Source organism: Terrapene carolina, unplaced genomic scaffold (genome assembly GCF_002925995.2).
Source record: "Terrapene carolina triunguis isolate 2854851 unplaced genomic scaffold, T_m_triunguis-2.0 Scaffold130, whole genome shotgun sequence".
Classification (NCBI taxonomy): domain Eukaryota; kingdom Metazoa; phylum Chordata; order Testudines; family Emydidae; genus Terrapene; species Terrapene triunguis.
Genome location: NW_020664481.1, coordinates 37,443,708 through 37,459,353, shown reverse-complemented (window position 1 = coordinate 37,459,353; position 15,646 = coordinate 37,443,708). Strand labels below are relative to the sequence as shown.

The 15,646-nt window shown below is 41.5% G+C and overlaps 1 protein-coding gene across 1 annotated transcript in view; it reads right to left on the bottom strand.

The window, feature by feature from the left end:
• The window catches only part of LRP3 (LDL receptor related protein 3), a 33,687-nt gene extending 31,314 nt beyond the window's left edge, over nt 1–2,373 (bottom strand). Inside the window, exon 1 of the mRNA XM_026652892.2 lies at nt 2,190–2,373. Within this exon, the coding sequence (XP_026508677.1) occupies nt 2,190–2,256 (67 nt within the window). The 5' untranslated portion in view covers nt 2,257–2,373. The remainder of the gene's footprint in view (nt 1–2,189) is intronic.
• Nucleotides 2,374–15,646: the final 13,273 nt, after the last annotated feature.

Here is a 15,646-nt window from a genome sequence, read left to right as displayed (position 1 = left end):
AGTATGGATGGCAGCTCAAACTAGATGCCTAAGTACACAATTAGTATTATTTACTATTAAGGATTCTTGGAAGTCAATATTAGTTTATTATATTAGCAAAGAAGGTCCTTTTCAAAGTGCTTTTTATTTTGATAGCCACCATAGTTCAAATATCTGCCAAGATATCTAGGTATCATAACAGTTCAGAATGTGGGGTCAGTTACCTGGGCATGGGCAGGCAGCCCTGTGGCGTTCTGGGCATTGACGAACACAGTGGCACCTTGACTGGTTTCAGAGTAGCAGCCGTGTTATTCCGCAAAAAGAACAGGAGTACTTGTGGCACCTTAGAGACTAACAATTTTATCTGAGCATAAGCTTTCGTGGGCTACAGCTCACTTCTTCAGATGCACCTTGGGCACTGGCAGCCAACTATGCACAAAAGCATCTGAAACAAGTAACAATATGTACTTTGCATCTGAATTCCCATAAGTTAAAATTTGCTGTGAAGTAGAGATTAGAGCAGTTGCTCCAGGCAGGAGGGAGGGAGAGGTAACAGAAGATGATTGGGGAATAAGTGAAACTGGATTTTTCATCCTACCACTATTAAATTATCAACCAGATGAGAACTCTGGCCAAGTGGTGGTTGGGCAAGAACCTCTGAGAGGCCTATAACTGTTGCAGAATAAGTGCTACCTTCAATGTGTATCACAAGATTTAGACTAGGGTATGGACTATGAAAAAGGGGGAAATTATCCAAATATGGGTAAACTGTCTAAGTATTATGTAAGGTTACAATCATGGTTTCAAAGTCAAGGGGAATTGCAGTTAAAACCCTACTCAAATTTTATATAGATTTTATATTTATCTATCTTGACAAGCTCCAACATCTGTGCCCTTATACACCAAGTTTCAGTGCAGTGTAAGTTATTTTACAGAGATGTTATAAACCATTGGGAAGAAATAGTTAAAACAGAAAGTGTAATAGATCCACAGATTTTGCACTGTGTATCCTAAACTATAATTTATTATGAGCTTTTTCCTTTAAGCCACCAAATAATATGTATTTTGTTATGAAGTCTGCACATGTACAGGTATGTTGAAATAAATAACACCTAACACTGGTTATAAAAAGTGTTGTGTATTTATGTGGTGGCAGCAGAATTGGTAACATTTGTAGGAATATTCTATTTTTCCTGGGGGTGGCATTTTTGTGAAGCATAGAACACACACAATAAGAAACGCTGTTAAGGGAAACCATGCTGACTTATTTGTAAACCATAAACAAGCCCCAAACGCCCACCTTGCTTACATAGTTACTATGCTGCTAACTTCCAATAAACAACCTCTAGCTACTGCAAGACTGAAAACAGTTTACAGAAATCTATGCAGAAACAGAGAACACAACTGAGAACAAATACAGCCACACAAGTCACTCTCCTAGGCATACCTGGCCCAAGCTCTAGGAGACATTGTCATTCCCCACACCAGGCAGAGCTGATCCCATTTCAGTCTGCAGTCTCCTTGCACAAGCAAAGTACATATGCTTGCGCTGTCACTGTGCCCAGTGTGTCCAGCAGCTGTATATTTTGTGACCAGCTTGTCTGTCTGTCCCTGCCAAATGTATTCATCCATGTCTGCCCATGCCCAGGGAGCATGCATGGCCGGCTATGTGTCCACCTGTGTCTGCATGTCCATCTGTGCCCTGTGAGCCCAGAGGTTGCCAGTGTGCTCCCATGCGCAAGCTGTGGGCATAGCTTTCTGCCAGTGCCCCAGCTGCCTCCGTGTTTGTCAATGCCCAGAACGCCCATAGGGCTCCCTGCCAGTGCACAGGGTGCCCATCTGTGCCCAGGGTTTCCATAGGGTTACCTGCCAGTGACCAAAGTGCCCAAATGCCCATCTGTGGCCAGGGTGCCCATGTGCCCAAGGTGACCGTCCGTGTCCAGGGTGCCCAAGGTGCCCGAATGTGCCCAGAGTGCCCATCCGTGGCCAGGGTGTCCATGTGCCCATCTGTGGCCAGGGTGTCTGTCCATGCCCAGTGTGCCCAGGGCGCGTGTCCGTGCCCAGGGTGCCCGTCCGGCTGTGCCCAGCGTGTCCGTCACGCTCCCGCTCCGCATCCACCCAGCGTCCGTCCGTCTGTCTGTCCCGCAGCCGCCCCGGGCCCGCACTAGCGCCCCGGCTCCCGGCGGCGGCTCGGGGGGTGCTGCACTTACCCAGGCAGATGGCGGTGAGCGGCACCAGGGCGCCCTGCCGGAGCTCCGCGCCCGCCGCCTTCTCCATGGCGGGTCCCCGCCGCCGCCTGCCCTTCGCCGGGGGGGAATTCGCTGCGGCTCCGGCCGGGCTCTCCGCGCCCGCCTCCCCTCTACGCCGAGCCCGCGGCGCCGGCAGCGCGGCAGCCCCGGGGCGCCCTTGCCGCCCGGGGGGCCGGTGGAGGCGCTGGAGCATCCCGCCCTGCCTGCCCCTGGCGCAGCCCCATGGCCGGCCCGCGCGCCGCCGCTCCGGGCAGGTGGAAGGGACACGGCGCAGCGCCGCCGCCGCCCACGTGACGCGCTCGCTGTGCCGCTGCGGCGGCCGGGCCGGAGGCGCGCGGCCGCCCTTCGCTCCCCGTGGCGGCGGCCCCGCAGTCACCTCAGGGCACCCGGGCTGTAGCCAGAGCAGGGACCGCTGGGGCGACAAGCGGGCAAACCCGCCTCCCCCCGTGCCTGAGCCTGCAGGGACTGCCCCCCCAGACACAGGGGGCTGAGCCTACAGGGACTGGGGGACCCCCATAGACATGGGGCTGAGCCTGCAGGGACTGGGGGACCCCCATAGACAGGGGGCTGAACGTGCAGGGACTGGGGGACCCCTCTGAGGCACAGGGGACTGAGCCTGCAGGACTTGGGAACCCCCATAGACAGGGGGCTGAACGTGCAGGGACTGGGGGACCCCCATAGACATGGGGCTGAGCCTGCAGGGACTGGGGGACCCCCATAGACATGGGGGGCTGAACGTGCAGGGACTGGGGGACCCCTCTGAGGCACAGGGGACAGCCTGCAGGACTGGGGAACCCCCATAGACACAGGGGGCTGAACGTCCAGGGACTGGGGGCCCCTCCTGAGGCACAGTGGATGGAGCATGCAGGGACAGTGGGACCTCCACAGACATGGGGTTAAGCCTGCAGAGATTAGGGGATCCCCCAGAGGCATAGGGGGGCTGAGGCTGCAGAGATTTGGGAACCCCTAGAGGCACAGGGGGCTGAGCCCAGAGGATCTGGGGCCAACCCTCCTTCCCCCATAGACACAGGAGGCTGAGCCCACGGGGATTGGGCTCCTGCACTGATTTACTGCCCAGGCAGGAGGGCACTGCTATTCCAGTCCACCCTTCAGTGACCACTGAGGTCAACTTGCAGGCAGGATGCCCCCAGGAAACCTGCCTATTCATATGGCCTTAGTGTGTGTATTGCAGTAGCAACCAGGGGCTTTATTCAGACAAGCCGCCAGTGCATTTGGCCCTGTACAAATGCAGAGTAAGATATGGGCTCTACTCCAGAGCCTGCACCCTTGAGAGACCTCTCTAGGTTGCAGTTAAAGAAGATGGAAACTACTCTTACCAACCCAGCCAAGGAAGAGGAAGAGCTAGGGGCAGAAGGCTTCTCTTCCAGGCCAGAGAGCAGAGAGGAAACTACCTGTCACAATAAAGAGCAGATACACCTGTATTCCCCTTTCGTGATCCCTTGAGGGCCTCCACTCTAGGCTGCCATCTTTCTTGGGCAGAGCCCCACATTTCTCCCCCTCCTGACCAGGGGATCTTTAAAGGCTGCACAGTTCCCTACCTACATTGTCCAGTAAGCCAGACTTGCTAAAAGGCCAGCATCTGCACTTTGATTTGTCTCCAGAGGCGATGCCCACTGTTGTAAGTTACTGTATAACATAGCGTTTTCTAAGCAAGCAGATTTACTCTTAAAGTGAAAACATTATAGAGAAAACAATAAAGACAACAGAAGAGACTACACCCAGGCTAAAAAGCTTAGCAGAGGCACCCCTGTTCCAACCTCAGAATCTGGTATGTGTCCTTCAAAACTCACATCTGGGTTTTCCCATGGTTACATGTTCATAAGTGTCAGATTCAGAACCAGAACCCAGGCTGGGCAGAGCAGCCATTTCTTTATACAGCTTATGCCTCTGATCTTGGCCTTTGGTAACAGGTCATCAGCAGACGAAGACTTTCCTCAGAGTATAGCTTCAAAAGGATGTGTTTTTGCATAACTGGAGTTGAGTAATTTGCATTAATCTCTCCCTAGGGAATCCCCAGGAAATCCACTTCACACTCAATTGTCTCAAAAAGTCCATAATTGTCTGGCATATTTTCAATATAGTCTTTTGAATCCCTCAGTTTCACATCTGTCACATCTTCCCCCTTGAGAGGTTACATACGATCTTAGCTCATAATAGTTTATGTTTTATCCATTTAATACAATGGACCCCAAAGATACTTAAATGTAATTCAATGAGGTCTCATAAGGTTATGGCAGGAAATTGCCATGTCTGTCACACTCCCCTGTGATTTTTTTCCCCACTGCTCCCCACCTACTTTAACCACAGCATGTGGGTGGCTTTTGCATATACATGAACCGTAGAGACAGATGTGACCAAGGGCAGAGTCATGCTTGGAGGAGAACTTTATAGGATAGCTAAGACTGCAAGCAATGGCATCTCCTAGCATCTAGCTGATTTCATGGAGGAGAACCTAAAAGAAACTTCCAGTCCACTTGACCCAATTTGCCACTTTGTTTCAAGGGTTCCTTGGTTGCAGACATTTTGGGCCTGCTCTTGAGATCTGCTTAGCAGTTAAGATTTAAGATGGCCATTAGGATTAAGTTAATTATGATCTGGAAACTGAACAAATTTAGGATTTGGAGCCAGTAGGTTTTGGGAGGTGCGCTATTATTCACCAGCAGAATACTCAAAATGCTGTTGCAAATTCTGATGTACACTGCAGTTGCTAGGATGCAAGTCAAGACAGAATTTGATCCTACGTGATCCCTTGAAGACATCCCCCATAAATCATAGGTATGCATTGAAAGCCCCAACTTGTAAATTTCTCTACATTGCTAAAAAAATGGTTGCATTTTACAGTCTCTGCTTATTTCACATAAGTGTTACCAGACTGGTAAAGCATGTGGTTCCCCTATTTAAAACACTACTGAAACTGGGCCCACACTATGTTAGATTCTGATCCGTATAACATATTGTTTTTCTGCTTGTTTACTTACACTATCAACATTATGGAATAACCAGTAATACTGAAAAGTGACCACAATTGTACTAGGTTTTCGACTAAAAATATAATTTCTGAGTGAACAGTTATTGCTATTTAAGATTTGTTACTCAATAAGCATCAAGGACAAACCATGCTAGTGCTGTACGAACATATATGATCTTCATCCCTGTCCCCAAAGAGTTTACAATCTAAGTTGCATTAGGTGCAATTCAGTTATAAAAGCTTCAGACTGCATTATTCTATCATTATCCGTGGATCCAGGGTAAGTAAGCGCTTCTCACTGACCTATTAGATTTGGCAGAGTAAATATATATAAAGGATAATGTTCATGAGGAGGAATATACAAGCTAATACAGTATACTGCTTAAGCAGGGAATGAGATATTGAAGTCAAACTGAGGTGTTTGCTAACTGTAAATGCTATCTATTAGCAGCATATGCAGACAATACGACTACAGTATGATTCTTATGAATGGCAAAAGAAAATTTAAACAACAACCTTCTTGTCTTGTGGTGTTTTGAAAGTTTTCTGCTGCTGCAAACTTTTGATTGCCATCTCCTGCAGGCCAAGGGAAGGTTCAAAAGTAAATAATTGTTCAGAGATGAGGCTAAAACTTCTATAATTGGAAGATTTAGGAATGTTGAAAAGGAGGGATCTGATTGGACATGTGGAGAATCAGCCAATTTTTCAGAATTGCATGCATAGTTACCATGACTGCATGCACAAATTATTCATTTACTCACAAATAACCTGTTTGATGTGTAGCTGGCCACATGTTGATACCTGATTTTCACATACATGGTAATCATACATGTTATGTAAAAATGCACACCCAATTCTGGAAGTCTGGCCCATACTGTCAAAAAGGAGTCAGCGTAATTTTTGAGAGGAGAATACTTAATTTTTCTGTGCTGACATGCTTCTTTATGTATAATACATAAATGCTGTACAAAAACATTAATTACTCAAAAGTATGATCTTCACCTACCTAATTCGTGAGTGTAATTTAAACACATTACTCCATCTATAGTAAAAAACAACCAACGTTCACATATGCCTACACTGAAATCATTTCATGGGCATTTCTGACTTGAAACTATTTTGGTGGCACTGAAATAAAACCTACTACTGTAGCTTTATTTAAAATGAGGACACTTGGCACAAAGTTTTGAGAAGAGATGAGGCCTGGGAACAGTAGGGAAAGGTAAAATGAATTAATGGAAAAGAAGGGATCTGGTAACAACGGAAAATAGACTAATTGAATGGAGAATAGTAAGAGAGATGAAAAATATGTTAGAGCAAGATTCCTGCTTTTTTTAAAATTAACACTGTAAAATGAGGCTATAATGATATTTTTGGGTGACTCCATATCCTGGGTGAACTTCACACTTGCAAAACATAATACTCTTGGCTCAAACAAAATGCAAAACAAAGCCTATGAACAAGTGAGAAGGCCTCACACACATAGTACAGAGGGCATTGGGATGCTCTGCCAATTTAGAATGATTTATAATATATTTTAAAGTAAATATTTCTGTGTATTTAAAAATAGTAATAATGATAAATCATGTTGGAATTATTAATATTCATATGGAAAACCACCAAACACTAATTTAACCATAAATTCCTTTATTAAATCCAAAGGCCAAATAGTATTTTATGAAGTTGCTCTAAACATGTCTAACAGCCTAACAATAAGCAGTTACTACATCCAATACAGTAACAATATTTATAAGCATGTGATCAGTACACAGTACTTACAAATAGGCTAAATCCAGGGGGACTTAGACCCATACTGGTGGGCTCCAATGTAGTCAGGCAGGTATTAGCAATGAATCCCTTTAACAGTTTACTTTTTATACCCTTTAACAAACAAGTAATGTCATTGCCAATTATTTTACCTAAAAACCAATTTGAGACAATTTTCTCTTATTTGTGGTCTTAATGCAGATAAGATTCACAGCCTCCTTTCTTCCCAACTCCTTTCCTTTCTTATCTTCTCCCCTCCACCACCACCTTGTTTACCAGCAGAACAATAGGAAGGTTTGGGCTTCTTTCTGTTTTTCTTTGTCTTGTTACTGCAGCTTTTACTTTATTAGTTACTTTTGGAACTATACATCCTTCCCATACTACAAGTAACACTACTTACTATTCTCAGAGCCCTCATTTACTTGCTGATTGGAGCCTTTTCCCTACTGGCCACAAACTATAAGGTGAAAATGTTATTTTCTGAACCAAACTTAAATTCTTTAATTTTATACTTATCCTACAAATCACAACACATTTTATACAACTACATTCTTCCTAACCTAACCAGACAATTCATAAGCTATAACAGGACAATGATTGCAAAATCGTTTCTGCCAGGGTTTTGGGGCAGTAATTTTTAAATAATGGGTCTGTAGCTGCAATAATGGAATGTGTCATAAAAGAGCTGTTCCTCAGTGAGTCTATTATTTTAATAAAAAGATGTATCTAGTCACCTCTACATTCTGCATTAATTCTTTTTATGATAATCGTGAGTAAAGTGCATCTCTCATTTAAAGAAAAAATCTCCTTGCTTTTTTCTGAACTTATAGTAAAACATACACAACAGAAATAAAAATATTCATTTGATTATTAATTTTAGCAGATTTCATCCATGCCACTAAATTATTGAGACAAAAACCACACTCACCCTGTAAACTGCTTTCAAATTCTGGAGTTTAAATAAACTAAGTTTTGAAAGCCTGTCTCCTAAATTGCAGCCATGTGCATACAAAATCATTTTTTGTGTACGAATCAGATAATTACATAAGCAAATTGGTACTTGTATGTTCTGTATCCATGACGATATCACAATTCTCCTTTCTGCATGCATATATGCAGGCTTGCATGTATGAGTCAATGACAGATGCATATTTTGCAGATAGATGTTAGAGTGCATATGTCTCTGGCTTAGAGAGAGAATCTAGGTACTCTGTATGTTCCAAAAAGTCACGGTTGCCAGGATAGTTATTGTAACGCAAGACCTTGAGAAGGGAGAAGTGTAAAGCAAAATAGAAGGGGGATTTAAGAAGGGCTCAGATTAAGAAACAGTTACTTACTTACTGTAACTGTGGTTCTTCGAAATGTGATGCTGACATGTATTCCAAATAGGTGTGCATGCACCCTGCACTCTGGAGCTGCAGAATTTTGCTTAGCAGTACACATAGATGGGCGGCATGTGCACCTCATGCCTGTAGCCCCTCCACTGGCTATATGAGGCCCCCCTCCATTCTTTTGCACCAAATGTGCAGAGGGTGCACACACCTACTTGGAATACACATCTGCATCTACTCAAAGAAGAACAACACCTTGGGGGTGGAGGGACAAAATTGGAATTTAATCCATTTTTGTGATCTTGTTACAGCACCCACCCAAACGCTCTGCAAACAAATGTAGATTGCCTCTGCACTGCATGGACTGTGCTTAGCAGAACCATGTTCAGTCTTCTCTCCAGCATGATTTGAACACCATTCTTTAACGTGACAGTAAAACAGTAGTCTAAGGTTGGATTGTGGCTGCAAAATGTTAACTACTTTTAAACCATCATACTCTCTTTAATACAGTTAAAATGTGTAGTATGGCCAAGGCTCTTGGAGACCATTTCTGAGAAAAGATAAATCTACTGAAAATTCTGGAGTTATGGACACATACATGCATTTGTTTTCATGCTTATGACTCCCTCACTGACCGTGATCACAAAAATAACTCATGTATTTATAATAAGGCAAAAATATTTTTAGTTACTAGGTCTTCTTTATTGAGTGTGAACAGTGCAAGTTATTTTCTTACAAAAGTAGTTTAAGTGAGGGTGTCAGAGAAAATAATACAGAACTGAAGCAACAGATTATGGTTTACCAGTAATATATTATGAAGGTTATAGCAATAAGTTCAGGCCTGATCCTGTTCATGTGAGTAATCACACTTAGTCCGACTACTTTATACTTTTATTAGATTCTCCACTTCAGATCCTTCTATATTTAGTTTTTATTGTTCACTGCAGCTTAAACTTCTGTTATTTAATTATTTTTCTTGGGATTCATTCAGGTGAGGTTTTTCTAATCTAAGTACATAGTTTTGGCTGCCACAAATTTCTTCAACACACTGCTCTCTCTCTCTTGCTAAATCAATCCAAGGGAATAACACGAGTTGTGTTCTGCACATAAGACACAATCTGAAAACCCGAATGTGTTTTAGCCATGATTGCTCTCTTTTAAACACTTGGTAAGTATTAAAGACAAATTGGTTAGTTTATAAAGTAACAAACACTATATGTCTCAACCTCACACAGTATGTTGTCTGTTTTATTACTACAGACATGTATACGCCTCTCACTTACCACAGTATCGTCTTGTAATTTATAACATTTATGTTTAGTAACAGCCAACCCATCCCTAAAAAGAAAGCAAATTCTCTATGACCCTCTGCAACCAATAGTTTCACACTATTCCTATCACCACCTATCACGCATAGGTCATTACCAAACTATAGATTATTCTCTTGTCCTAGCTTAAGAACTGAATTATCCATGTATGATAGAATGAATTGAAACTCTAATAATTCACGCTCACTGTGTGAAACAGGTGGAGAGTAAACGTGATCAAGTAGGTATGCCAAACAACTTGGTCAAGATGACACATAATTAATGGAGAAATATTATCACAAAGGTCAGCAATTTATCTGTGTTTTTGTGAAGAAACTAGACTAAAAGGCTAGTGTGATATCCTGAATATTCAATCTAGGCTAGAATTTATATTAAGCAGGCCAGATTTAAATTAGCAATTACTTTAGGGCAATTGCTTGAAAAAGTTTAATTTCTCCCTTGAAAGGTTTCAATTGTCTTTATTAATTGTTATCCAGGCAGCATAAATCAATGTAATTTTTAGTACTTCTGATTTACCTAATCTTTATACACTTGAAGGCCTGTCTCGCTTGCTCCACTGTCTATGTACATCATGCTAGATTCTGATTTTAGTACAGAGTAACTCAACTGAAGTCAGTGGAGTTACTTCAGATTAATACCAGTGAATGCAGATCAGAATCTTTTCCATTTCCTCACTGTCTCGTTTTGAAGTGTGTACAGCAGCGTGGTTTGGTGAGGAACCAAGACGGTCTCAGATTCTAATCCTGACAAAAACGGATCAAGGGATTTACACAAGATTACAAAGAGACAAAATCAACTGAAGAACAGATACTATATTGGAGCTATTTTGGGTAATTTTTTTTTAAATCCACCTGATAGCAGGCAAAGTGGAGCCATGTCTTTCGTCTCTCCTCTCTTTACTCATCTTTAAATTTTACAAGCACTAAATTTATTTAAAAGGTAAGGACTAATCACACTGGTTTATGCCAGGAATAATGCATATTGTTTTGCAAGCTTCATTAAATACCCCGCTGCCAACATATATAAATCCTGTCCTGCAATACACTCTGCAATTCCAGTTCTTGGTATCATTTCAGCAGTGTGCCAGTCATGCCAAATTATGCAGTAGTCCTGTGACTTACAAATAGGATGAGCTCCTCGTCATTAATTTTACTTGTGACCTAGAGGTGAAAAGCTAGTTCTACCCACTGAACCTCCTAGATCCCTTGTCAACCTTTAACATTTAATAACTGTATATTTGGATTGATTTATACCATGGTTAAGTGTTAATTTTTATTATCAACATATTGGAAAAGCATAATATGACAGTATTAAGTGACCCTGATCTACTAAGATGCTATATTGATTTTTAATTCTCTCTCTTCCCACACATCTAATGGTGAACAGACTTTGGACAATTTAATTTAGTTTATGATAAATCCTTTTATTCTTCAGCTATGTAAATGTTTACATTGAAGGATTTTCTATGGTCCTTGACATATACAAACTGTAATAAATGAGAGTTAGAAATGACTCAGTAGCAATTCTCATCTGCTTGTAAATCAGAAAATAAAAAAATAAAATAAGAACATGGTTTAATCGGGTCTGAGGCATCTGTATATGAGAATTATCCTACACATAATACAAATTCAAGCAGATAAGGATAATTTATTTCATAGATCTTAGAAGTCACTGAATACATTATTGTTTTCCTGCTTTTAATTCAGAAAAGAAGTTAAGAAGAGGATGTCATAGACCAGGGGTAGGTAACCTATGGCACATGTGCCGAAGGTGGCACGCGAGCTGATTTTCAGTAGCACTCACGCTGCCCAGATCCTGGCCACCAGTCCGTGGGGCTCTGCATTTTAATATAATTTTAAATGAAGCTTCTTAAACATTTTAAAAACCTTATTTACTTTACATACAACAATAGTTTAGTTATATATTATAGACTTATAGAAAGAGACCTTCTAAAAACGTTAAAATGTATTACTGGCACGCAAAACCTTAAATTAGAGTGAATAAATGAAGACTTGGCACACCACTTCTGAAAGGTTGCCGACCCCTGTCATAGACACTACCACCCACATCAACAAGCATAGCCAAACACACACTAATTGTGTGAATTACTATAGATTTATTTTAAAATGTAAGTCAGAGACTAAACAGCTCAGAGTTTGGAAACAAGACCAAACTTTTCATCTTCAGGTCACAGGATGAACCTAGCGAATGCACATTAAAATGGTTCCTTAAGAAAGGGGGATATATTTTATTTGCTCAATATGTAAATCACTATCAGAGCACATGAAAGTATCAACATCAGGTTGCTCAGCCATTTCTTTCTAGTTTCCAATTTTATAAAAAAAAAGGGAGAAATAAAAAGGTTACTTACAAACAGAAATAAATAAAACTGAATATACCCAAAAAGCAAAGAAATATATAATTAAGACTTACAGCCATCTTTAAACAACCCTATTGAGTCAAGGGATTGAAGTATATATGTAACATTACCCACTAGTTGAGGACTTTAATAATATTTAAAGTCATATTTTACCATCATCACTGTATGCCGTGTTGTTGTAGCTGTGTTGGTCAATGATATTAGAGAGATGGGGTGAGTGAGGTAATATCTTTTGTTGGACCAACTTCTGTTGGAATTCAATAATTAAAAATGATTTGGTGCTATGTGGGGGCCAAATTTAATCTGGTATAAATAGGCACAACTTCTACTGAAGTCAGTGCTCAATTTGACTCTCTGAGTGCTGAGGATAGTTCAAGTATAAACCTGCCAAGAATAAGTTTAGGCTGGAAATTGGAAGGTTTCTAACCATCAAAGGAGTGAGGTTCTGGAACAGCCTTGCCCTAAGAGTAGTGGGGGAAAACAACCTAACTAGTTTTAAGATGGATCTTGGTAAATGTACTAATTAGATTATATGAAGTTGCCTGCAATAGCAGGGGACTGGACTCCGTGACCCAAGAGGAACCATTTTAATATGCATTCGCTGGGTTTGTCCTGTGACCTGAAGATGAAAAGCTTGGTCCTGTTTCCAAACCCTGAGCTGTTTAGTCTCTCACTTACATTTTGAAATAAGTCTATAGTCCTATGTTCCCAAATGTAAGTTGAAGAAGAGGCTGCTTTATCTTGCATCCTATCATTAGTTCAGCAAGAAAATGAGGACACTGGATGAATAACGTTGTCGTCACCGATGAGGCCCAGAAAAAGATCATCCTCGTCAACGTCACGGTCTCCTTTGAGAACAGGACCCCAGCCTTTCACAAAGCCCAAGCTCGTAAGCTGGAAAAGTACACTCCCCTAGCCAACACCCTGAGGGCGAAGGGCTACGAGGTGCAGATGGATGCCCTGATTGTCGGAGCCCTGGGCGACTGGGACCCCTGCAACAAGCGTGTGCTGCGGACCTGCGGGATAGGTCGACGCTACTCACAGCTCATGCGGCGCTTCATGGTCTCAGACACCATCCTATGGTCCAGGGACATCTACACTGAACACATCACTGGCCACCAACAGTACCAGGAGGCGTGAGCCAAAGCAACATCGTGCATCGACTACGAGAAAGGGACCGAGAGACTTTTTCCGTTGGACCATACACTCACTAAACATTAAATCTCACCAAAGGAGGGTTAATCCATCCTCATCATCGTATCCACTCATTATACTCCATACCTGAACATAGCCATCATATAAACAACATAGCCTCATATCTCAATGTCTGTACTTTGACCCGTTAATCTTTTACCCCCAATCAGGGATATTGCAGATTATGTATTCCTCACGCCATCTGATCTTAAACCAAACTTCGCATCCCTTGATAATCTGCACGTTATTCCCTGATAACCAGAAACTTCTACGCTTAAACTCTGTACCGTTCTCTTTTTTTAAACATCATCTTAATACAATTTTTAAATCTGTTCTTCCTTCCCACCCACACCTACCTCAGGCCATCACTGGTATGTACATAAAGTTATTTTGCATACTCCTTCAATGCCAAATCAGTAAAACTAACATTACCACTTACGCCCAAAGTGTGGTTTACGGAGCCATTTACTTCTTCATTAAATTTGGCCCAGAGACTGACTTACACTGTGGCTGCATTTGGTCCTAATGACAGGATACAGCTTAGCCTAGACCCACTGGAATGGATATAGTATAACACAGATTTTGTGATTTAGTTTCCTTTGTTTTTCCACATTCCACTAAAATACTATATTTTTAGAAGTTCCATGGCTGAGTTCTGGGCTATGAGGCTCCTTTGTACCATTTTTCTTCTTGTATAAAGAATCTTGTGCTTTACTCTTAGGAGTATCCTCTATGGCTAGAAAGGAGTCCATTAAGTATATGCTATTAAGATGCCCTTTGCAGTTTCTCCATGTTTTTGTATTGTTCTCAAGCCATATTCATAGCTAATTAATTCTTGGATTCTTAACAGAGAAAATTGTAACTCATTTCCTAAACACATGCAAAACTATTAATATGCATAGAGAAGTGCTCAGAAATCTGGAACAATGCTTCAGTGACACTGCTCCACAGGGGGGGAAAAAAGGACTTCAAGGAATACACAGACTCACCTGCCTTTTACCAAGCACCTACAAATTCTTCACAAAATATTGGGATTTTTTTTCACACATGTATAATACACAAAGGATCATAGCATAGACAGTTTAACACCCAGCACATAAGCAGGACTTAGTGTAGTGTCCCATCAACCTCAAAATCAATCTGTTAATTTATATATTGAAAAAAAGTAATCCATAAAAAGGCATATGATGGTAGAGAGTTAGGGGCTCTCAGGAGAGTATTAGAACATATCTTCTGTATCGTCATAGGTCATAGCCAAATGTCACATCACGCTGCAGGCATCATAACAATACTAAGAATGACTGGGACATAGGGCACACAATGAGCAACCACCATTAAAATTTCCATGAGGTGGAGTTCAGTGATATAAAAACCTTACCACCTCTGATGTTTCCTATTTGAATAGATAAAAGCATCACAAAATATGCACACTAACAGACATTTTCAGCGATTGTACCATTTATTATGTAAATATTTATATTACATAAGCAGTAAAAGGCCCCAGTCGAGAATTGGGACCACATCATGCTAGGTGCTGTGTAAATACAGAGAAGGAATAGCTGCCCTGACAGGCTTTATCATTTTGCTTCTGTTCTTCATTGCGGAGGCTATTTTTGCATGTTGCACAAGGGAGAAAGACCTTAACAGAGTAAGAGTGGACCATTTGAGATTTGTAGATGACACTGTCTTAATATCAAAATGAGGGGGAAGAGAGAGACAGACTGACTATAATAAAGAGAAAGATGAATGAGTAATTTAATTATTGATATACGGTAGGCTAGTTATGACAAACCTGTATGATAAATGAAAATAAATCACTGAAAGAACTGGAGAAAATGGGAACATTGGATAAGCACAAACCATGGAACAAAACTAATAAAGAGATTTACAAAACAATCAAACTCATTGAAATCTTTCAATGAAGCTTTAAAACATGAAAAGATGGCTTTTTTCTGCTTAAAGAGGACCATATCAATCCAATATACTCTTCTAACTATGAACAGAGCTATGGATGCCATCCATACACACAGAGCAAAACATGCAAGTAATAAAGAATGGTGTGAATTATATGAAAAACATGGGGGGGGAAAATCACAGAAACAAACAACTGAGAGTGCTTCTGAATGAGCAAAATATTTATCCAGCAGGTACAATACACACATAGCTCATGCCAGATAAATGACTGTATTCCCTCTCTGCAAACAGAGGGTATAAGGGTTGCCATGTGTCCAGAGATTTACAGGATCAACCTCATATTAACAGAGCAATCGAATTCTGTAAATTCGGAGTAATCCCGTAGTGTAGACATACCCTATGTGTTTGCAGAGAGCTAGGGGGTGCCTATGATCACTTTCTGAGGCCTGTAAAATATACTACAATGCTGCAAAGCAACCTTATCATCAGGTAAACGTGATATCAGGTGGGAGAAA